Below are 19682 nucleotides of genomic sequence, written 5' to 3'. Positions count from 1 at the left end.
TGAAGGAACAGAATTAAACTAGCTCAAAGGATTGTGATAAGGGACAATTCACAGAATGCTTTGAAAATGTTTCCAAATAAGTTAATCAAGCAATATCAACTTGGTAGTACTGGCACATTTTCTAGTGGACAAAAAGATCGTCATTTTATTTTATTACTGAGAACTGGAAGCAAACCCAGGGTGGCACATTATGAACAAGACCACCCATTTGGCACTTTCAGAGTTTGCAACTTAATTTCATTTAAACATTCGTTAACAGTAATACCATTGATACAAAGCCCAAACATACAAATGTGTGATTCTCAGCCTTTCACCTTACCATTCCCTCGTGTGGCCTTTGGGAACAGCAAAAAACAAACAAAAAAAATACCCAAGAAACAACTGTACTTAATGGGATAGTGGGGTCTGATATTTATAACCTAAAGTGGTATGCAGACATCAACTTCACAAAAGCCTCTAAATAATAAGAAAATACTAATTAAACCAATAATAAATATAAGTACGAATTAAAATAAATTTGTTTATGAACAGCCCAGTGATAGAAGGGAAACAACAGGTCAAAGGGATAGAATTTGCAACAAGGGATGATCTAGCTATGAAAAGCACTAAGAACTTGGATGATCTGCAGACATTTTTAAAACCCACACATCCAATACACAACCGTCTTGCAACGCTGAACGCTACTAAGTCCACAGAGAGCCTTGGAACAGAAGTGAGTCTCACTAGGCACAAGCCCAAGTATGAGAAGCAACACTCAGCACCTGTGGCCAACACAGAAGTGTGAGAGGAACAGATGGCACACCTGGTTCGATGGTAAAAAAACGATGGCATCAGCAGAACCCAGCAGACGTTTCCCTGTTCAACATCTCCTCATATCCAAAGTGTCATCTCACTTCCCTTCTAAGTCAGTAAGGCAAATCTAAATTTAACCACAGGACTTTTCCTGAGAGAATTTCATATGGGGAAGCGGAGGCAGAGAGAGCTGGAACTAAGCCTTGGACTTAACCACAGGAGAAGAGATTGCCAAGTGAGGGGCAGGCCAATTGGTTTCCAAATCAAGAATGTCAATACAGAGGTTGGAGCAGCTGGAATGGATTTGGGAGGGAGCATACCAGAACGGAATTGACTTGATGGTGACGGGTACATGAGAAAAGGCTGGACCCACTGTGGGTGCAAAAATGTTGCAATGAAGGTTAACGCATTGCCTAAAACACCAAATGCAAAAAAGGGGGATAGGAGCAATATTTAGAGGTGAGTCCCTTCAGAGAACTGTTTGATGAAAGGCTTTCAGTTCCAATAGACATGAGCATTTTCCACAATTTTTAAGTCTTTCTCAAAAACAGGTCTCCATGATAGTTAAGAGTGAAACTGATGGTCTGGGCAAATTTATATTAATAGCTAACCTCACACTAAACCACCTACCTAGTTGCTCTCATTTCTTCACCTGGGCAACTGAGTATGATCTGTGACCAGCTGAATTTAATATTGAATTCAAATTTCAGGCTCATCAGATATAAAACAACTGTAATATCTGGACAGAGATGACCTCACTCTAGTATTTACTTAGCAATTAAAAAGGAAGCTATTAAGCAAGCCATATTTTATGTATCCCATATGCTATTTTAATAAATCATGCCTCCAAAGTTTTCTAATCACCAGCTACTATTCTGTGGAAATACTCAAGGAGCTGTGACTCGGAGAAAAGGGAGCCATGGGTGGCCAGGCCCCTTGTGCAGAAGAGTAAGATTCCTATGCCACACCTTTCCCTGCTGCACTGGGGTGATATGCCTTTGACACTGTCATTAACTCACAGTGTGAGCCAACTATTTCACAGAGCACATTCTTCCCTGGTAGCTGAAAACTTGCCTTCACTCTCTCCCATGAAAGTACAGTGGTTAGTTCCACCAAATGGGGCTGCTCAGAAAGTGGTTCCCCAACTATGAGATGTACGGGGAACACTAATGCCCCAACTGGCTGCAGGTTTTATTCACTTATTACAATGTGAGTTTACGGGTATTTATAAATATATTAAAAAGAGCCTGAATAAATGACTGATTAGTATATACTTATTAAAGAAACTACTTTCTAACTCACCATCAGTTTGGGAATTTTACTTCAGGGATTCTCCTGTAAACCTGGGAAGGGCTCTTAGGTCCTTGGTGAGAGGAGGACTCTCTGAGCTGACCACGGCCAACTCTCCTAGCTATGACTTATGACTGACTCTTAAAAAATGATTCTCACTTTCCTATTTCACAATTACCCCAGTAAGACAAACTGTAGGCACTCAATTCCTGAAAAGTGTCATCTAGTTAAAAAAGCCAAAGAGGAAAGTGGTCCACAGTCAAACACACATGAACCTCATACTAAAGGAGGATCCAGAATGTGTAAGGAACAAATACACTTATCTAGTTGCTGACCATTCTCTTCAGCTTGAGTTGACAGTCCTTATGAATGCTATCTGAAAACACCCACAGTGAAAAAGCCAGCATCCTGACCCAAGCAACCCAACACTCATATATACCAAGATAGCACACAATCTTTGTTTTTAAGAACAGTAACAAGTAGAAAGCTGAGATGCCCAACAACCTTGAAATCATGAGGCAGTTTTCAATCAGTCACATAAATAACATTTGTGCAGTACAACCCCACTTGGGGATTTTTCTCACTCTCCAACCCTGATACAATAAAATTAAATCTACCGATACCCATCAGGTCTGGGAATTGCTGGTCTCACAGCAGGGTAAAAGGACTCACCTCACAGAAGAGGGTAAGCTTGTCATCAGGGAGAAGCCCGTTGGCCTCATCCAAGAGAAAATCTCTACGGATGAATTTTTTAAATCCCCAGTCCTTGCCTTGCACAAATCTATATGCCCGTTGACTCTCTGGGGTGAAAAAAAAAAAAAGTCATATTTAGGGCTACTCAAAAACCAGATGAAATCCGTAACTCGTCTATGTAGGAAGTTGCTAGATGTGAAAGCAGAGAGCCAAACAGGAAGGAGAACATTTACCCATAGCTTTGGTTTCTTCTCCCTTGGCATTCAGGATGGAGAATTTGAATTTTGCCCGAACTTCACTCTTTGGACAGCTGACCAGTAACAGGTAAAGTGACAGGTAATCTTTGCTTTCTTCATCTAGCCCTTTTGGGTTTACTCGCAAACACCTGCCCAAAATAAATAAGGAAAAAAAAAAGTGTATTGAAAACACCCATGTTTTATAGGCTCATGAAATGACAGCATGGAACTGGAATATGAGAATCACTAGCGGGAGATGTTTTAAAAAAAAAAAAATTCCAGTCCCCATACCTGAAGATTCTGATTCAGCAGAATGACACTTGAGAACCACTTTTCGAGTCACCCTTTAAAAAGTAAACAACAAAAATAAAGGGGCATTCTAGAATTCCTTAAATCTCTTTCTTTTTCCCTCATAATTTCCCAAATTATCTCAGTTCCCCATAAAATATTTTAAAATTCCATCTAGTCTTGCTCTAGTCTAATCCTCAATCTTAGAGGGAAAAAAAATCTCATTGCCTCATAGAGACCTTACGGGACACAGTAGAACTGTCCCAAAGGGTTTCCAAGGAGCAGGTGGTGGGTTTGAACTGCTGACCTTTTGGTTCACAGCCAAGCTTTTAATCACTGCACCACCAGGGCTCCAATCTCAGAGAAAAAAAAAAAAACCAAACCCGTTGCCATCGAGTCGATTCCAACTCATAGCAACCCTATAAGACAGAGTAGAACTGCCCTATAGAGTTTCTAAGGAGTGCCTGGAGGATTCGAGCTGCTGACCTTTTGGTTAGCAGCTATAGCACTTAAATACTATACCACCAAGGTTTCCAATCTCAGCGAAGGCAGCCCTAATTCTGTTGGGACTGTGGAGAAAGCATGGAAAAAAAAAAAATCTCATGTGATCCCCTTAACATCCCCTTGGGAGAGAAAAAGTATTCTAAGGTAGTATGTGAATGGTACACAATGTTTCACAACCTAGCCATCACATTTTAAGATTAAGGCGGCAGTACAGAGAAACTACAGACAAAGGTAACTCCCTTCACACAAGGCAGAGTTCTAAGCTAGGCTTCTAAATAGGGTTAGAGATGCCAATCTGTTACTGATGAATCAAAACAACATCTAGACAGAATTTATTAAGTTCAACTAAGTAAGTTATAAATGTCATTAATTGAACTGCATGTGGTTCAGACACTGCTTTCCACCACATACACACAGGCCATATGTATCCTCAGACCTTGCCAGACTTACGGCACCTCTCTCAAACAGGTGTCAATCCAATGCCTTTCTAGGGAGCTCATATGCTTCAAAGCTCACTACACACTGTGGGAAGGATGTGGATTTAAATACAATGCCTAGAGTAAGCACTTCTCTCAACACTTAATGTACATGGCCAACAAATACTAAATGAATAAAAACTTTTCAGTGGTCAAAAACTGGTGGTTCACAGGCTTTTTGGCCCTCTCCTTAACGGCTCCTCCTCCTCTAGAGGACACATGGTTTGGATGGGCTGGACTCTCATCCCCAGATCGCATTCTCCTTGTCACTGGGAGCCAGCCTAGGCCTAAACCAATCAGTGCATGTTTGACATATCTTTGGCCAAAGAATTAGTTCAGAGGAAGCTCACAGGCTTTTGTTGGATTGTACATGTGAATGGATGGTAGTATGTTTATGTCCATTGCCACTGCCATCCATCCTTCAATCACAAGGGAAACTAGGCTTAAAATGGCTAATAATGTAAAGAGACAGGCAGAGCAGAGAGATGTGGGGTCCTTAATCTAACCACTGGGCTGTTGGATCAACTTACCTTCAAAGCCCATGAGCAAACAAATCTCCTTCGTTGTGGTTTTTTAAGACTATTTAAAAATCAAAAGAGTTTACTTTAAAATGTAGGTTTCCTTTTGGAAACAGTGGTGATGGTTGCAAAACACGGTGAATGTGATTAGTGTTACAGAACTGATTAAAATGACAAGTGTTTTGTTACATATATTTTACCACGATGAAAAAGAAAAAGAAGGAAAAACAATAAGTTTCTTGCTTTCCTTGAAAAGTCAGAAAATTGGATAACGGTCAGCCCTTATTCATACATGGCTATAACCCACTGGAGCTGAGCGGCCAGTTTGCCAAGTAATCACCACTCACCATGTATACATATCATTTATAACACTGGCCCCCTTTACGCATTTATATTACCCTAGAGCCATTTGGGTTTGCTGATCTGATACACTCATTGAACTAATTCAACAAATATTTACTGAGCATATATACCTAATATGCGTCAGGCGCTGTTCTACGCACTGAGGAATACCGCAAGAACAAAACAAAGTGTCTGCCTTCATAGGGCTTACATTCTAGTCAATGTCGGTAATACCAAGAAAACAGGCAACTTTGAGAAAAATTTTTACAGCTAGAAGTATTCTTCCTCACCATTTCAGTTTATCATTGGCTCCTGATGAAAAGGTTGAACTTTTAATGACTTCACCCATTTCCTCCCGGCAAAAGCTAAAGTTATTGATGGTCCACATGTAGGAGAATTTCACTACCTTGATCTGTTGACAGAAAACCAGGAAGCAATTAAATAGGAAGTGGACAACCTGAAAAAACAGGCTGAAGATCAGATAATCACTTCCCCTCCCTCCCTCTGCATAATCCCCACAGGAAGAGAGCAGGAACCTCAGCTTTTTCTAGTCTCAGGTTCCTCCATCCACTGACCAACTGCTTTCATAACTTTATCGAGTTCCTGAAACACTGGATGGAAAGTGAGAAAAACATGGACAGAATTGGGAAAGCAGATGATAAAACCAAACCTAAAATTAGCCTCTTTGCTCGATGCAGTGTTTGGCAATTGAGATGTTGATGCCACTGCCTAGGGCTGCAAATCTCCAGTTCGGTTTCCCATCGACTTACCCAATAAAGGAAACTTAGGATACATTTCCATCAAGGGGTGTAGGCTGATCTGGTTTCAAAGATTATTCTTTCAAGCTCCATTGAAAAACACTGGCCTAAAAGGACTTTATTTATTGCTATTTAGCAGCTACATGCCAAAGAATGCAGGACACCCAATGCAGAAAAGAAATACATATTTCTGTCCACCAAATCCTCCCAAGATCAAGATTTACAGAGAGAAAACATGAACTTACCTGTGTGTAGCACCAGCTCTCAGCTACAGGGCCACTCGACATTTCTGCCGGAGGTGGAGGACTTGGAACCCTTGACATCGCCAGTTTGAAGGTTAAACAAGATTGCCAAAGTCAGGGGGCAAAGATCTCTGTTTTCTCTTCACCCTGGTCAGATACAAGAAGAAAGAGGACTTGACCAGATTGATAGTACACTATCTTACTATTTATGTTTGGTCTTCCAAAGATTAGCAACTTTGTCTGCTCTACCCTGATTGTTCAAATGGCCCCTAATCATTCAAGTCCTAAATTTAAATGTTATCTCAGAGAAGTCTACCTAATCTAGCCTCCTAGTCACAATTATATCACTCTATTTTTATCCTCTGCACAATACTTAATATTATCTTAATTTACTCAAAAGGCATATAAATTACATCTTAAAAATGTTGCCTAAAAAGGAGACAGCAAAGTTAACACCAGACACACCCCTGACACTGGCTCCCTTCCCTTGGGGCACAAATACTCAAGGAAAATGACCTTGTCATTCCTCCAGCTACTATCTTCTCCTACTTCTCCTATAACCCAAAAAACCAAACCAAACCCATAGCCATCAAGTACATTCCAACTCATAGTGATTGACAGGACACAGTAGAACTGCCCCAGAGAGTTTCTAAGACTGCAAATCTTCACTGAAGCAGACTGCCACATCTTTCTCCCGAGGAGCGACTGGTGGATTCAAACCTCCAACCTTTTGCTTAGCAACTGGGCACTTAACCACTGTGCTACCAGGGCTCCTTTCTTCTCCTGTACTTCACTCTAAAACTTATTTAAGTAGTCTTATTGCCATCTGCTCTCTTGAAGGGAAAATTTACACTGTTCTTAGATATGTCCATTTCTCTGCAGCATTAGAGATACCTCCCCCTTACATTATGGCACCACCCATTTTTCCAGATTTTTCTCCTTGCTCTCTGTTTTCTGATCATTCCTCAACCTCTTTTACTGGATTATCTTTCTCCGCTGTTTTTTCCCATAGTTTAATCCTCAATCACTGTCTCAGTCTCTCTCATGGCAATTTTATCATCCCAATAGTGTCAATTTCTGTCGACAAATACAAATGTTTCCCAAATCAAACTCTGTTCCCTCTCAAAAGTCTCAGACCATTTTTAAATAACTGCTATACATTTCAGTAGGGTGTCTCAACAGCAAATTAAATCCAATTCAATTCTTTTCTCCAATGAAGAAAACCAAAGACACAAGGGAAAGATCAGTCCAAAGGACTAATGAACCATAACTACCACAGCCTCCGCCAGACTGAGTCTAGCACAACTAGATGGTGCCCTGCTACCACCACCGACTGCTCTAACAGGGATCACAATAGAGGGTTCCAGACAGAGCTGGAGAAAAATGTAGAACAAAATTCTAACTCACACACACACAAAAAAAACCCAGACCAGACTTACTGGTCTGACAGAGACTGGAGAAACCCCAGAGAATATGGCTCCCGGACACACTTATAGTTCAGTAATGAAGTCATTCCCGAGGTTCACCCTTCAGCCAAATATTAGACAAGCCCACAAAACACCAGCCCAGGGGCAAGGACAAGGAAGAAAGGGACAGGAAAGCTGGTAATGGGAAACCTAAGGTTGAGAAGAGGAGAGTGCTGACATGTCACGGGGTTAGCAACCAATGTCATAAAACAATATCTGTATTAATTGTTTAATAAGAAATTAGTTTGCTCTGTATACCATCTAAATTAAAAAAAAAAAGGGAAAAATTATCTTCTCCAAGGCATTTCTAAACATAAAAGCCATTAAAAAAAATTGATGAATTTGGTTACAATTTAATTTTACACACCATAACAAAGCCAAAAGACCAACTGCAAGAAATGCTTGCAACACATGACAAAGGAATAATTTCATTAATATATAAACTGATAAACTGTTCCTGCAAAATCAGTAAGAAAAGGGCCAACAACCCTAAACAAATACTGTTCACAAAAAAGCTCTTAAGTATTTCATACTTACCAGACCAGCAAGAAAAAAAAAAAATCAACTATACCATGTATGGGGAAATGGAAACTCTTCTACACTGATGGTGAGACTAAACTAGCGAGTACATTTTGGTTAAGAATTTGGTATATCTAGTAAAATTAAAAATACGCATATCCTAAGGCTTAGTCGTTTCACTTTTAGTTATCTGTACACTAGAACTCCTTGTTGTTGTGTTCCATCGAGTTGATTCCAACTCATAACGACCCTATAGGACAGAGTAAAACTGCCCCATACAGTTTCCTAGGCTGAAATATTTATGGGAGCTGATGGGTTCGAAATACCGATCTTTTCAGTTAGCAGCCAAGCACTAAACCACTGCGCCACCAGGGCTTATTAAACAAACAAACAAACAAAAAAACCCAAACCTGTTGCTGTCAAGTCGATTCCAACTCACAGCAACTCTACAGGACAAAGCAGAACTGCCCCATTGGGTTTCCAAGGAGCTGCTGGTGGATTCGAACTGCCGACCTTTTGGTTAATAGCCAAGTTCTCAAGCACTGTGCTGCAAAGGCTCCGATAGGGAAACAGATAACTAAATTGAGTTATTTCCATATAATGGAAAACTCCATTATGAAATTTGAAATTAATGAACTAGATCTATAAAACTATGGCAATCAAAGACAATGCTAAAAAACTATGGCAATCAAAGACAATGCTAACACGTTTCAAAACATCATGTATCATAGATCATTTATGCAAATTTAAGATTCATGTATTATTTATAGATACATGCAAGCAGTAGAAGTAAAAAAACACTTTAGACAGGCTATACATGAGATTCATGATAGGAAAGGGAGGGAGAAGACTAAGACTAAGAAGAGAATGCAAGATCTTTCATTTTTATCTCTCATGTTTCTTTTACATTAAGGATAATCTGGGGCAAATATGACAATACAAATGTCTGTTTGGTATGATCCTATTTGAGCATATACTATTCTTTGTACTTCTCTGATTTATTATTTTTTAATATACTATATTAGTTGTAGGAAGAGTGTAAGGATGTGTTCCATTACATCACACACAGTCTGGTGTATAATACCCAAGAAAGAAATTTCTTTCCTGAACACCTGATTTGTTTTCAGCTTATGGACAATATGAATTCTATAACTGATAATGGTTCCCTCTTTGCTTGGCTACTAGGAAGCCCTGAGAGAAATTAGTGACCCATCTTTTGAAACTACAAGCTTATATGCTTGTTTTATACACTACCTTCTATGTAATGATGACATGCTCATTAAATATTTTTTTTATTATTAACTTTATTATTCCCTTTGCTATAATTCACTCAACTGTTTATTTTACCCTTTTAAATGTTAAGTATTTTTGGATGCTGCCTCAAATCCTTTGTAGAAGGAGGTATTATGAATAATAACAACATAAAAATCACTTTAATTATTAATTCAACTCACAAACTTGCTTAGAACACTTATTTCACTAATAAGCATGGGGGATTAATAAGACACAGTTGCACCCTCAGAGAGTAATACTAATAATAAGTGGAATTAATGCTGTCCTCATTGATCATAAATATTATCCTACAGGCATTTATAATTAAAACATTTCATGCAATCACAGATAAGGCTAACAGTTGTTTCACTTAAGCTAGCAAACTAAGCACTGCGATGGCATTCTGTTGCTGGGAATTCACAGCTCCACGATAACATCAACAAAAGAGACTAACTGCTTCGGTGATCACCACCAAGGCAGGCTTGCATTTGATGGAGAACACATTACCACAGAACTGTTTATCTGTCCAGGAATAAGTAAATGTACTTTTGGCAGTTTTACAAATCCCAGCTACCATTACTGCCAGTAGGGGCCAGAGTGACATTTCAATATTCTTACCTAAAACTATCTTTTGAGTGGGTTGGCAATGAAGATGTGAATTCTACATATTAATAGCATAAGATTTGGCTCTGGAGGTGTGGGTTGCAGGCTTAGCTCTACAGTGAATTATTATAAAAAAACTAATTTGGGCTTGTTTTGGGGGGGAAAAAAAAACCTTCAGGTTTACCTAACAATTGACAATTTAAGAATTCTCTAAGCCTAAGAAAAGGCCAAACATCACAAACCAGTTCATTTTATTGCCTAATTGTCACTACCAAACCATGGTCCATTATTATAACCAGAAGGAAAAAAAAAAGCTCCATGGTCTTGGCCATTTTTTTCCAACTTTTTTGCTTCTGACTTATTTTGTAGACAAGTCTTTTTCTTTTTTAAAAATAACATTTCTTCCAATTTTTAAAAAAATGTCCAACCCAGAGCTAGCAGAATTGGAGAACCAGCCTCAGACTCTGAGGAGCTCTGACCACACAACCTGCTGAGAGGGAAACTGACTAGGACAGCACAAGTCTAATTAATCTCACTCACAGCTGGCACCATGGGCAAAGTGTTCATCAGTGAAGTAGCCTGGTGCTACCTGAACTCTCTAGCACTTCATGCCAAATGATGAAGATGCCCAGCAGAAAAACGATTTTAGAACAGAGGAGGTCTATTTGGTGGTCATAGTTGAGAACCTTTGCAGGAGACAACTAGAGCCAAAATATATTGTTCCTGGCTTCAAACAAGTTAAGACAAGACCATCCAAGTTCTCTAGTGAGGAATTAATTTCCCAAAGCTTACCCAACTTCCTAGTATTCTGACAACTCTGAGATTGAACACATCTCAGTTATATACCATCATTTATTTCCCTGCTCACTCTACTAAATCTTGACCTTTGCGTATATACCTCTTCTGAGTCACATAAGAAATACACTTTAAAATATACAGAAAACTTCAACCACTCAACAACAAAAAACAAACAATCCCATTAAAAAATGGGCAAAGGACATGAACAGACACTTCACCAAAGAGGACATTTAGGCAGCCAATAAATACAGGAAAAGATGCTCTTGATCACTAGTCATTAACCCAAAACCCACTGCTGTTGAGTCGATTCCAACTCATAGCGACCCTATAGTAGAGAGATGCAAATCAAAACTACAGTGAGATACCATCTCACTCCTACGAAAATGGCAATGATTAAAAAAACAGAAAACAACAAATGCTGGCCAAGGTTGTAGGGGAATTGGAACTCTTCTACATTACTGGTGGGAGTGTAAAATGGTATAACCACTGTGGAAAACATTATGGAGCTTCCTTAAAAAGCTAGAAATAGAAATATCTTATGATCCAGCAATCCCACTCGTAGGTATATATCTTAGAAATACAAGAGCAGTGACACAAATAGACATATGCACAACTATGTTCCCTGCAGTATTATACACAACAGCAAAAGGATGGAAACAGCCTAAGCGCCCATCGACAGATGAATGGGTAAACAAACTGCAGTACATACATACGCTGGAATACTACACAACTATAAACAATAATGAGGACTCTGTGAAACATAATATGGATGAACCTGGAGAACATTAAGCTGAGTGAAATAAGCCAATCACAAAACGACAAATATCATATGATCTCACTTTTATAAAAAGTCAAGAATAGGTATACACACAGAAAGCAACGTTCTTTGATGGTAACCAGGGATGAGAGGGGGAAACACTTTCTAGATAGTAAACACTTGTTATTTTTGGTGATGGGAAAGGCAATACCCAAAAATGCTTTCAATTGAACCTCATAGTGCACTTATTTTCCGCCTTCTTTTACACTTATGAACACTTCTGTTGCCTCCAGTAGACTTTAAACTCCTTAAAAGAGACTTGGAATTACTCTACATAATACCTTACCACCTAGCACAGCCTGCCTGGAACTGAAGGCATTCAGTAAAAATACTTTGATAACTGAAACACTTATCCAGTTGCATTCAAGTTCATTAACTTTTCTGCTTGCTTCTTTCACAAAAGCAGCCCTTGAACAATGCTGAGTATACTAGATATGCAATGCAATGAGAATCATTAATTTGATCTTTCAACATCAGTTACTCCTAGCCTGGTACCTCAAGTCTTAGCCCAGGTAAAAGTGAGTTTTCATCCAGGACCAAGTATATCTTCGTTCTACAAAGGAAGGGTTGGTTATAATTTCTTTCACTTTGAAATCACAGATCAGTAACTAATTTGAACTAAACTCTTACACTATCAGAATTTTTTCAAGAATAGAAGACAAATTCCCTGAATAAGAGGAAAAGATGTCCCAACAGTTTGGCCAGCATATGCAGATCAAGGCTAGAACATTCTCTGTAAAGTGTTACACAGACAGCTCACAGTCATTTTTTAACTTTCATTTATCTCCCGTGAGCATCCTTCCACCTTCAATCCAATCCACTCACCAGAGGATTAAAAAAAACCACCACCAACAACTAACACAGATAGGCATATTCCATACATGATATCTATTTATGAGTTAGCCTTATACCCATCAGTCTTAAAATTACAGGAAAAAGATTATGAAAATGTTAGGCTGAACCGTGAAACTATTGTTTTGTAGGTCAAAAATAGTCAATATCAGCAATTTCACATGGTTCAATGTAATACAGAAACATGCACAAGCTGGATGGCTGGGAACACAGATTCTTGCCAGGGAATGGTTAGGGACTTTTTCAAAAGCCTATCACTTCTTCTTTCCTTTTGTACAGTTTCCAAGTAGGGAAAAATCTCAGTGTCGTAACTATTTTAAACCTGAGAGACGTTTGCATTTTCCAAAGCAGAAGATGCTAAAAAAAATTGTTGACAATTAAAAAAACCTATGGAAAGACTTGGGTATACTCACGTTTGAGGAACTGATGTGACCTAAAAGGAGTTTTTTTGGTTCTTCTGTTACAGTGTACTCAATAATACACATCCCAGGAGGTAATAACTACATTCTCACTACTCCAAGGACAAATTATTACAGGTCACGTTGACTCCCTCTAATGTAAGGTTTCAATGATTTCTAAATAGTTGTTATGGCTAAACTTTCTGCAGTTCAATCTAGTTGAACAAAATATTAAATGTATTTTTTTTTAATCTTAGAGATAATTATTAAAATGAAACTAAGGGCAATCAAGAGAGATCTCAATCAACAAAGGGAAGATAAGATGGGTTTTTTTTAATGTCTTTTATCAGGTTCATGTTTCTAAAAATTTACTTTCAAAATTAAAGGTAACTGCCTTTTTTTTTTTTTTTTTTAACACTGCACCTTTAATGGAGTTTAGCAATACTAAGTTAGCTTGGAGATCAAAAAGAAAAAAGTCAGCAGCCTTACAGAAAAACAGGTAAAAAACAATCAATGGTTTACAGGAATGGAAATACCAATGGTTCTTAAATATATGAAAAGATGCTCAACCCTCATGCATAATAAGATAAACAGAAACTAAATCACACAGTGATTCACCCAATAAATTGGCAAAGATCAAAATGTTTGGTAACACTTACCCAGTAAGAACATTTCTGGTTGGAGAATAAATAGTTACAATTTTTACGAAGGACAATTTAGCAATATAAATGCACATACCCTTAGATCTAGCAATTCCACTTCTAGAAACTCATTCCTATTGATACATTTAAAAAGACAAATATAAAAGGCTATTCACTGTTCGCACTATTTATAATCACAAAAGAATGGAAATAACCTAAAAGTTCATCAACCAAAGGTTGATTAAATAAATTATGATGCAGATAGCTAATGTAATAATAACCATCTATTTAAAAAAAAAAAAAAGAATGAGGAAGCTCTTTCTATTAAAGAAGAGCAAAAATATTTATTTGTTTTAATATGTATATAGAATATCTCTGGGAAACTACACCAGACTCTAGGACACTGGTTACTTCTAGGGATGGAAACTGGATACCTGGGTAGGAAGAATTTACTGCATCCCCTTTTATATTTTTTGGATTTTGAGCCATGTGACTACCTATTAAAATAAAATTTAAAAAAATGCACTAGCAGCCTTTATAATTAATTTTTTCAGGTTAAGAGATGGCTTATAAACCAGACCCATATGAGACAAGATGAGAATTCTTCAGTGGCTTCCAATTGCTATCCAAATAAAACCCACACTTTTCATTATGGCTGCCGTGGCCTCTGCTTACCTCCCTGGCTTCATCTAACACTCCATTAATAATCGGAACCTGGAATGCACAAAGTATGAATCTAGAAAAATTGGAAATCATCAAAAATGAAATGGAATGCATAAACATCGATATCCTAGGCATTAGTGAGCTGAAATAGACTGGTATTGGCCATTTTGAATCAGACAATCATATAGTCTATTATGCTGGGAATGACAACTTGAAGAACAGTGATACGTTCATTGTCAAAAAGAACATTTCAAGATCTATCCTGAACTACAACGCTGTCAGTGATAGGATAACAGCCATACACCTACAAGGAAGACCAGTTAATACAACTATTATTCTAATTTATGCACCAATCACTAAGGCCAAAGATGAAGAAATTGAAGATTTCTGTCAGCTTCTGTAATCTGAAATTGATCGAACATGCAATCAGGATTCATTGATAATTACTAGTGATTAGAATGCAAAAGTTGGAAACAAAGAAAGATCAGTAGTTGAAAAATATGGCCTTGGTGAGAAACAAGGCCAGAGATCAAATGATAGAATTTTGCAAGACCAACGACTTCTTCATTGCAAATACCTTCTTTCACCAACACAAAAGGTGACTACACACATGGAACTCGACAGATGGAACACACAGGAATCAAATCGACTATATCTGTGGAAAGAGACGATGGACAAGCTCAATATCATCAGTCAGAACAAAACCAGGGCTGACTGTGGAACAGACCATCAATTGCTCATATGTAAGTTCAAGCTGAAACTGAAGAAAATCAGAGCAAGTCCACGAGAGCCAAAATACAACCTTGAGTATATCCCACCTGAATTTAGAGACCATCTCAAGAACAGATTTGATGCGTTGAACACTAATGACCGAAGACCAGACGAGTTGCGGAAGGACATCATACATGAAGAAAGCAAGAAGTCATTGAAAAGACAGGAAAAGAAAGAAAAGGCCAAGATGGATGTCAGAGGAGACTCTGAAACTTGCTCTCCAACATCGAGCAGCTAAAGCAAAACGAAGAAATGATGAAGAACTGAACAGAAGATTTCAAAGGGCAGCTCATGAAGACAAAGTAAAGTATTACAATGACATGCGCAAAAAGAGCTGGAGATGGAAAACCAAAAAGGAAGAACATGCTCGGTGTTTCTCAAACTGAAAGAACTGAAGAAAAAATTCAAGCCTCGAGTTGCAATAGTGAAGGATTCTATGGGAAAAATATTAAACGATGCAGGAAGCATCAGAAGAAGATGGAAGGAATACACAGAGGCATTATACCAAAAAGAATTAGTCGATGTTCAACCATTTCAAGAGGTAGCATATGATCAGGAACCGATGGTACTGAAGAAGTCCAAGCTGTACTGAAGGCACTGGTGAAAAACAAGGGTCCAGGAATTGACGGAAATTACCAATTGAGATGTTTCAACAAACGGACGCAGGGCTGGAAAGTGCTAACTCATCTAAGCCAAGAAATATGGAAGACAGCTTCCTGGCTAACTGACTGGAAGAGATCCATATTTACGCCTATTTGCAAGAAAGGTGATCCAATCGAATGTGGAAATTATAGAACAATATCATTAATATCACACGCAAGCAAAATTCTGCTGAAGATCATTCAAAAGCCCCTGCAGCAGTATATCAACAGGGAACTGCCAGAAATTCAGGCCAGATTCAGAAGAGGACGTGAACCAGGGATATCACTGCTGATGTCAGATGGAGCCTGGCTGAAAGCAGAGAATACCAGGAGGATGTTTACCTGTGTTTTAACTGACTTTACAAAGGCATTCCACTGTGTGGATCATAATACATTCTGGATAACATTGCAAAGCATAGGAATTCCAGAACACTTAATTGTGCTCATGAGGAACCTGTACATAGATCAAGAGGCAGTTGTTCAGACAGAACAAGGGGATACTTAAAGTCAGGAAAGGTGTGCATCAGGGTTGTATACTTTCACCACACCTATTTAATCTGTATGCTGAGCAAATAATACGAGAAGCTGGACTATATGAAGAAGAACAGGAAATCAGGATTGGAGGAAGACTCACTAACAACCTGCATTATGCAGATGACACACCCTTGCTTGCTCAAAGTGAAGAGGACTTGAAGCACTTACTAATGAAGATCAAAGACCACAGCCTTCAGTATGGATTACACCTCAACATAAAGAAAACAAAAATCCTCACAACTGGACCAATAAGAAACTTGGATCCACAATCAACAACCATGCAAGCAGCAGTCAAGAAACCAAAAGACACATTGCTTTGGACAAATCTGCTGCAAAGGACCTCTTTAAAGTGTTGAAAAGCAAAGATGTCACCTTGAAGACTAAGGTGCACCTGACCCAAGCCATGGTATTTTCAATCGCATCATATGCATGTGAAAGCTGGACAATGAATGAGGAAGACCGAAGAAAAACTGACACCTTTGAACTGTGGTGTGGACAAAGAATATTGAATATACCATGGACTGTCAAAAGAACAAACAAATCTGTCTTGGAAGAGGTACAGCCAGAATGCTCCTCAGAAGCAAGGATGGTGAGTCTGGGTCTTACACACTTTGGACATGTTGTCGGGAGACATCAGTCCCTGGAGAAGGACATCATGCTTGGAAGACCCTCAACAAGGTGGACTGACACAGTGGCTACAACAATGGGCTCAAGCATAACGATTTTAAGGATGGTGTAGTGTTTCATTCTGTTCTGCACAGAGTCGCTCATGAATCAGAACTGACTCGATGGGACCTAACAACAACAACATTGTCTTTCCCACTAGCAGTTAACCTCAATAAAAGAACAGTACCCTTCTGTGCCTAAAATGGTATTATAAAAGGTACTCAATATATACCTGCTCAATGAAACTATTGTTTAACAACTAGACTTTCTCCTTGGGGATCATGTTTTTCCTTAATGAATCCAAACTTACTTTTAAAACAGTTAAAAAAAAAAAACAAAAAACAACTATCAGTTCATTTCACTCTAATTTTGAAGAATTCATTAGCTGTTAGGGACTCTAGAAGTGGAATTACAAGATCAAAGGGTATGTGCTTTTCATATTTTTATTTACACCCTTTTCCATAAAAAAAAAAAAAATCAACCAGAACTTGGGAAAAAAGGGAAACCTGAAGGGTTAGTGGGGGAATTCTTGAACCCACAAACCAAAACCCACTGCCATTGAGTCGGTTCTGATGTTTCCATGGCTATAAATCTCTATGGAAGACAACTGCCACATCTTTTTCCCATGGAGCCAGTGGTTTCGAACTACTGGCCTTGGGTTAGCAGTCCAGTGCTTTAACTAGTGTGCCACCAGGGCTCCACCAAACCCACAAGACAACAGTAATACAAGCATATTTCCCAGAGTAAGTATATGTCAGCTCTGGTTACAGAAAGTACCATTACAGCAGCTGTTAGGACTCAAAATGCCCAGCACACAGGTTAGACCTCTAAGTTACTTCAAGTTAAATTCTATACAATAAAATTTCAATATACTGATGAAACTGAGATACAGCCTTATCATTTACTTAGATTTGACTTATAATTTTCATATCTGACGCTGGGTGTGAATCTCTTAAAACTGACATGTGGAGAAAAGATAATTAACATTAAATACATATACCTGTAAATGTGTGCCTATGCAGACACATCTTATAAACATGTCTAGACACATAACTAAGTTTTTTCTATACCAAGCTTAGATGCAGCCTGAAGTAGAACTTATTTCTAATATAGCCACATATTTATCTACTTAAGAGTTGAACTGCTCTTGTATATGAGGGAAATTCGGAAACACGTAGAGCATTATGTGTGCATGTCAGTACTTTTACAGTTTTTCCAGTTTACAGATATTTCTGGGGCAGGCACAGAATCTGAAAGATGGCGAGGATTAGATACGCTTTTGCATATTTCTCCTTTTTCATCTCATTCTAAGTGGTGTAAGATAGAGTTTTATAGAAATAGCCTGGCTAGTTAAGGTTCATCTAGACAAAGTCAAGCTGAAGATGAACAAGAAGGTACATGAAAGAATCTCAAGCCACTGAAAGCAGTGGAATAACCAACAGAAGGCTCCCACTGACTCCAAATCCTCGGTGTGTGCTGGCTGTCTACAGCCTTACTGTCCCTCTTTACAGGTTATAAATAACTGCAAAGTGTCTTTGTCCCCAAGGAGACCTGAACAGCCAGCTCAAAGGTTAAAATATGGAAAAATTCTCAGAATGGATGCAACTTTTCTATTAACAAAAACAATCAAAGAGCAGAAAAATTTATTGCCAATTTAAGGGCTGGGGATTCATTCTTTCTTCCTAAAAATTATCATTATGCAAACATCGTTGACATAGACATATTAGCACAATCCCCTACCCCCAAAATATGCCCAGGGATAATGCTTGCTCTGCTCCAAACGCAGAGGTCTGTCCTGGAAAGGTGTAGACGACCCCGAACTGCCTTGCAGAAGTGCAACTCCTTGGAACTTAAAAGACTTCTTGAATTTTTGTTTTGCTTTTTAATTGAGTCACAAATCACTATTGAGCTAAACATACCTATGTAAGAGCATCAGAGGAAAAAACTCCTCTGTTCTCACTCAAATGAAGGATCTAGCAGAATGAACCATGGCTGCAACAAGCACAGGTTTCACAAGGGCTTGGTTACTGCCTGTCAGGTGACTTGCCACCGAGGTTAATGACACAGCCCCTGCTAGGAAGAAAAACTCCTCCTGCTGTTAAAAAAAAAAAAAAAAAAAAGCAGATAGGGTTCATCAAATTCAGCTTCCCCATCACTTTCAAAATCCATCACTTGGGAGATACCTGAAATGCAACCAATGCATCCAAATCAGGAAACAAGCCTGATTACAAAGGGGTTGTTTTACCGCCAAGTGCATTTCAGCTCCAGAGGAAAACACCTTCAGAAATAAAGTTAGAAAGGCAATATCAAACAATCAGCAACTTCTCCATTCTCACAAATTATGTGCTGATTCCATCGAACGGGTTGAGCAAAAATCTCTAGGACCATAAGCAACAAACTTAGGAAGAATGAAGTTTGTTTTTTTTTTTAATTGTACTTTAAGTAAAAGTTTACAATTCAAGTCAGTTTCTCATATAAAAACTTATACATTGTTATGTGACCTTAGCTGCTCTCCCTATAATGTGACAGCACACTCCTCCTCTCCACCCTGTATTTCACATGTCCGTTCAACCTGCTCCTGTCCCCCTCTACCTTCTCATCCTGCCTAGGGACAGGAGCTGCCCACTTAGTCTCATGTGTCTACTTGAGCTAAGAAGCACACTCCTCACCAGTATCATTTTATGTCTTATAGTCCAGTCTAATCTTTGTCTGAAAAGTTAGTTTTAGTTTTGCACTAACAGAGAGTCCCGTGGCCATGCCCTCTGGGGTTCCTCCAGTCTCAGCGAGACCATTAAGTCTGGTCTTTTTACTAGAATTTGAGATCTGCACCCCACTTTTCTCTTGCTCCATCAGGGACTCTCTGTTGTGTTCCCTGTCAGGGCAGTTATTGTTGGTAGCAGGA

General features: G+C 38.7%; 1 protein-coding gene across 5 annotated transcripts in view; it reads right to left on the bottom strand.

Moving 5' to 3' along the window:
* SPOP (speckle type BTB/POZ protein) overlaps nucleotides 1-19682 on the bottom strand; it is a 76151-nt gene that overhangs the window by 13829 nt on the left and 42640 nt on the right. For all 5 annotated transcript variants that reach the window (XM_049859099.1, XM_049859098.1, XM_049859100.1 and 2 more), the window contains 4 exons: nucleotides 6143-6286; nucleotides 5430-5551; nucleotides 3009-3160; nucleotides 2755-2882 (listed from right to left, as the gene is read on the bottom strand). In XM_049859099.1, the coding sequence (XP_049715056.1) occupies nucleotides 2755-2882; nucleotides 3009-3160; nucleotides 5430-5551; nucleotides 6143-6220 (480 nt within the window). In that variant the 5' untranslated portion in view covers nucleotides 6221-6286. The remainder of the gene's footprint in view (nucleotides 1-2754; nucleotides 2883-3008; nucleotides 3161-5429; nucleotides 5552-6142; nucleotides 6287-19682) is intronic.

Source organism: Elephas maximus, chromosome 19, assembly GCF_024166365.1.
Source record: "Elephas maximus indicus isolate mEleMax1 chromosome 19, mEleMax1 primary haplotype, whole genome shotgun sequence".
Taxonomy (NCBI): domain Eukaryota; kingdom Metazoa; phylum Chordata; class Mammalia; order Proboscidea; family Elephantidae; genus Elephas; species Elephas maximus.
This window is presented reverse-complemented; position numbering and strand designations above follow the sequence as displayed.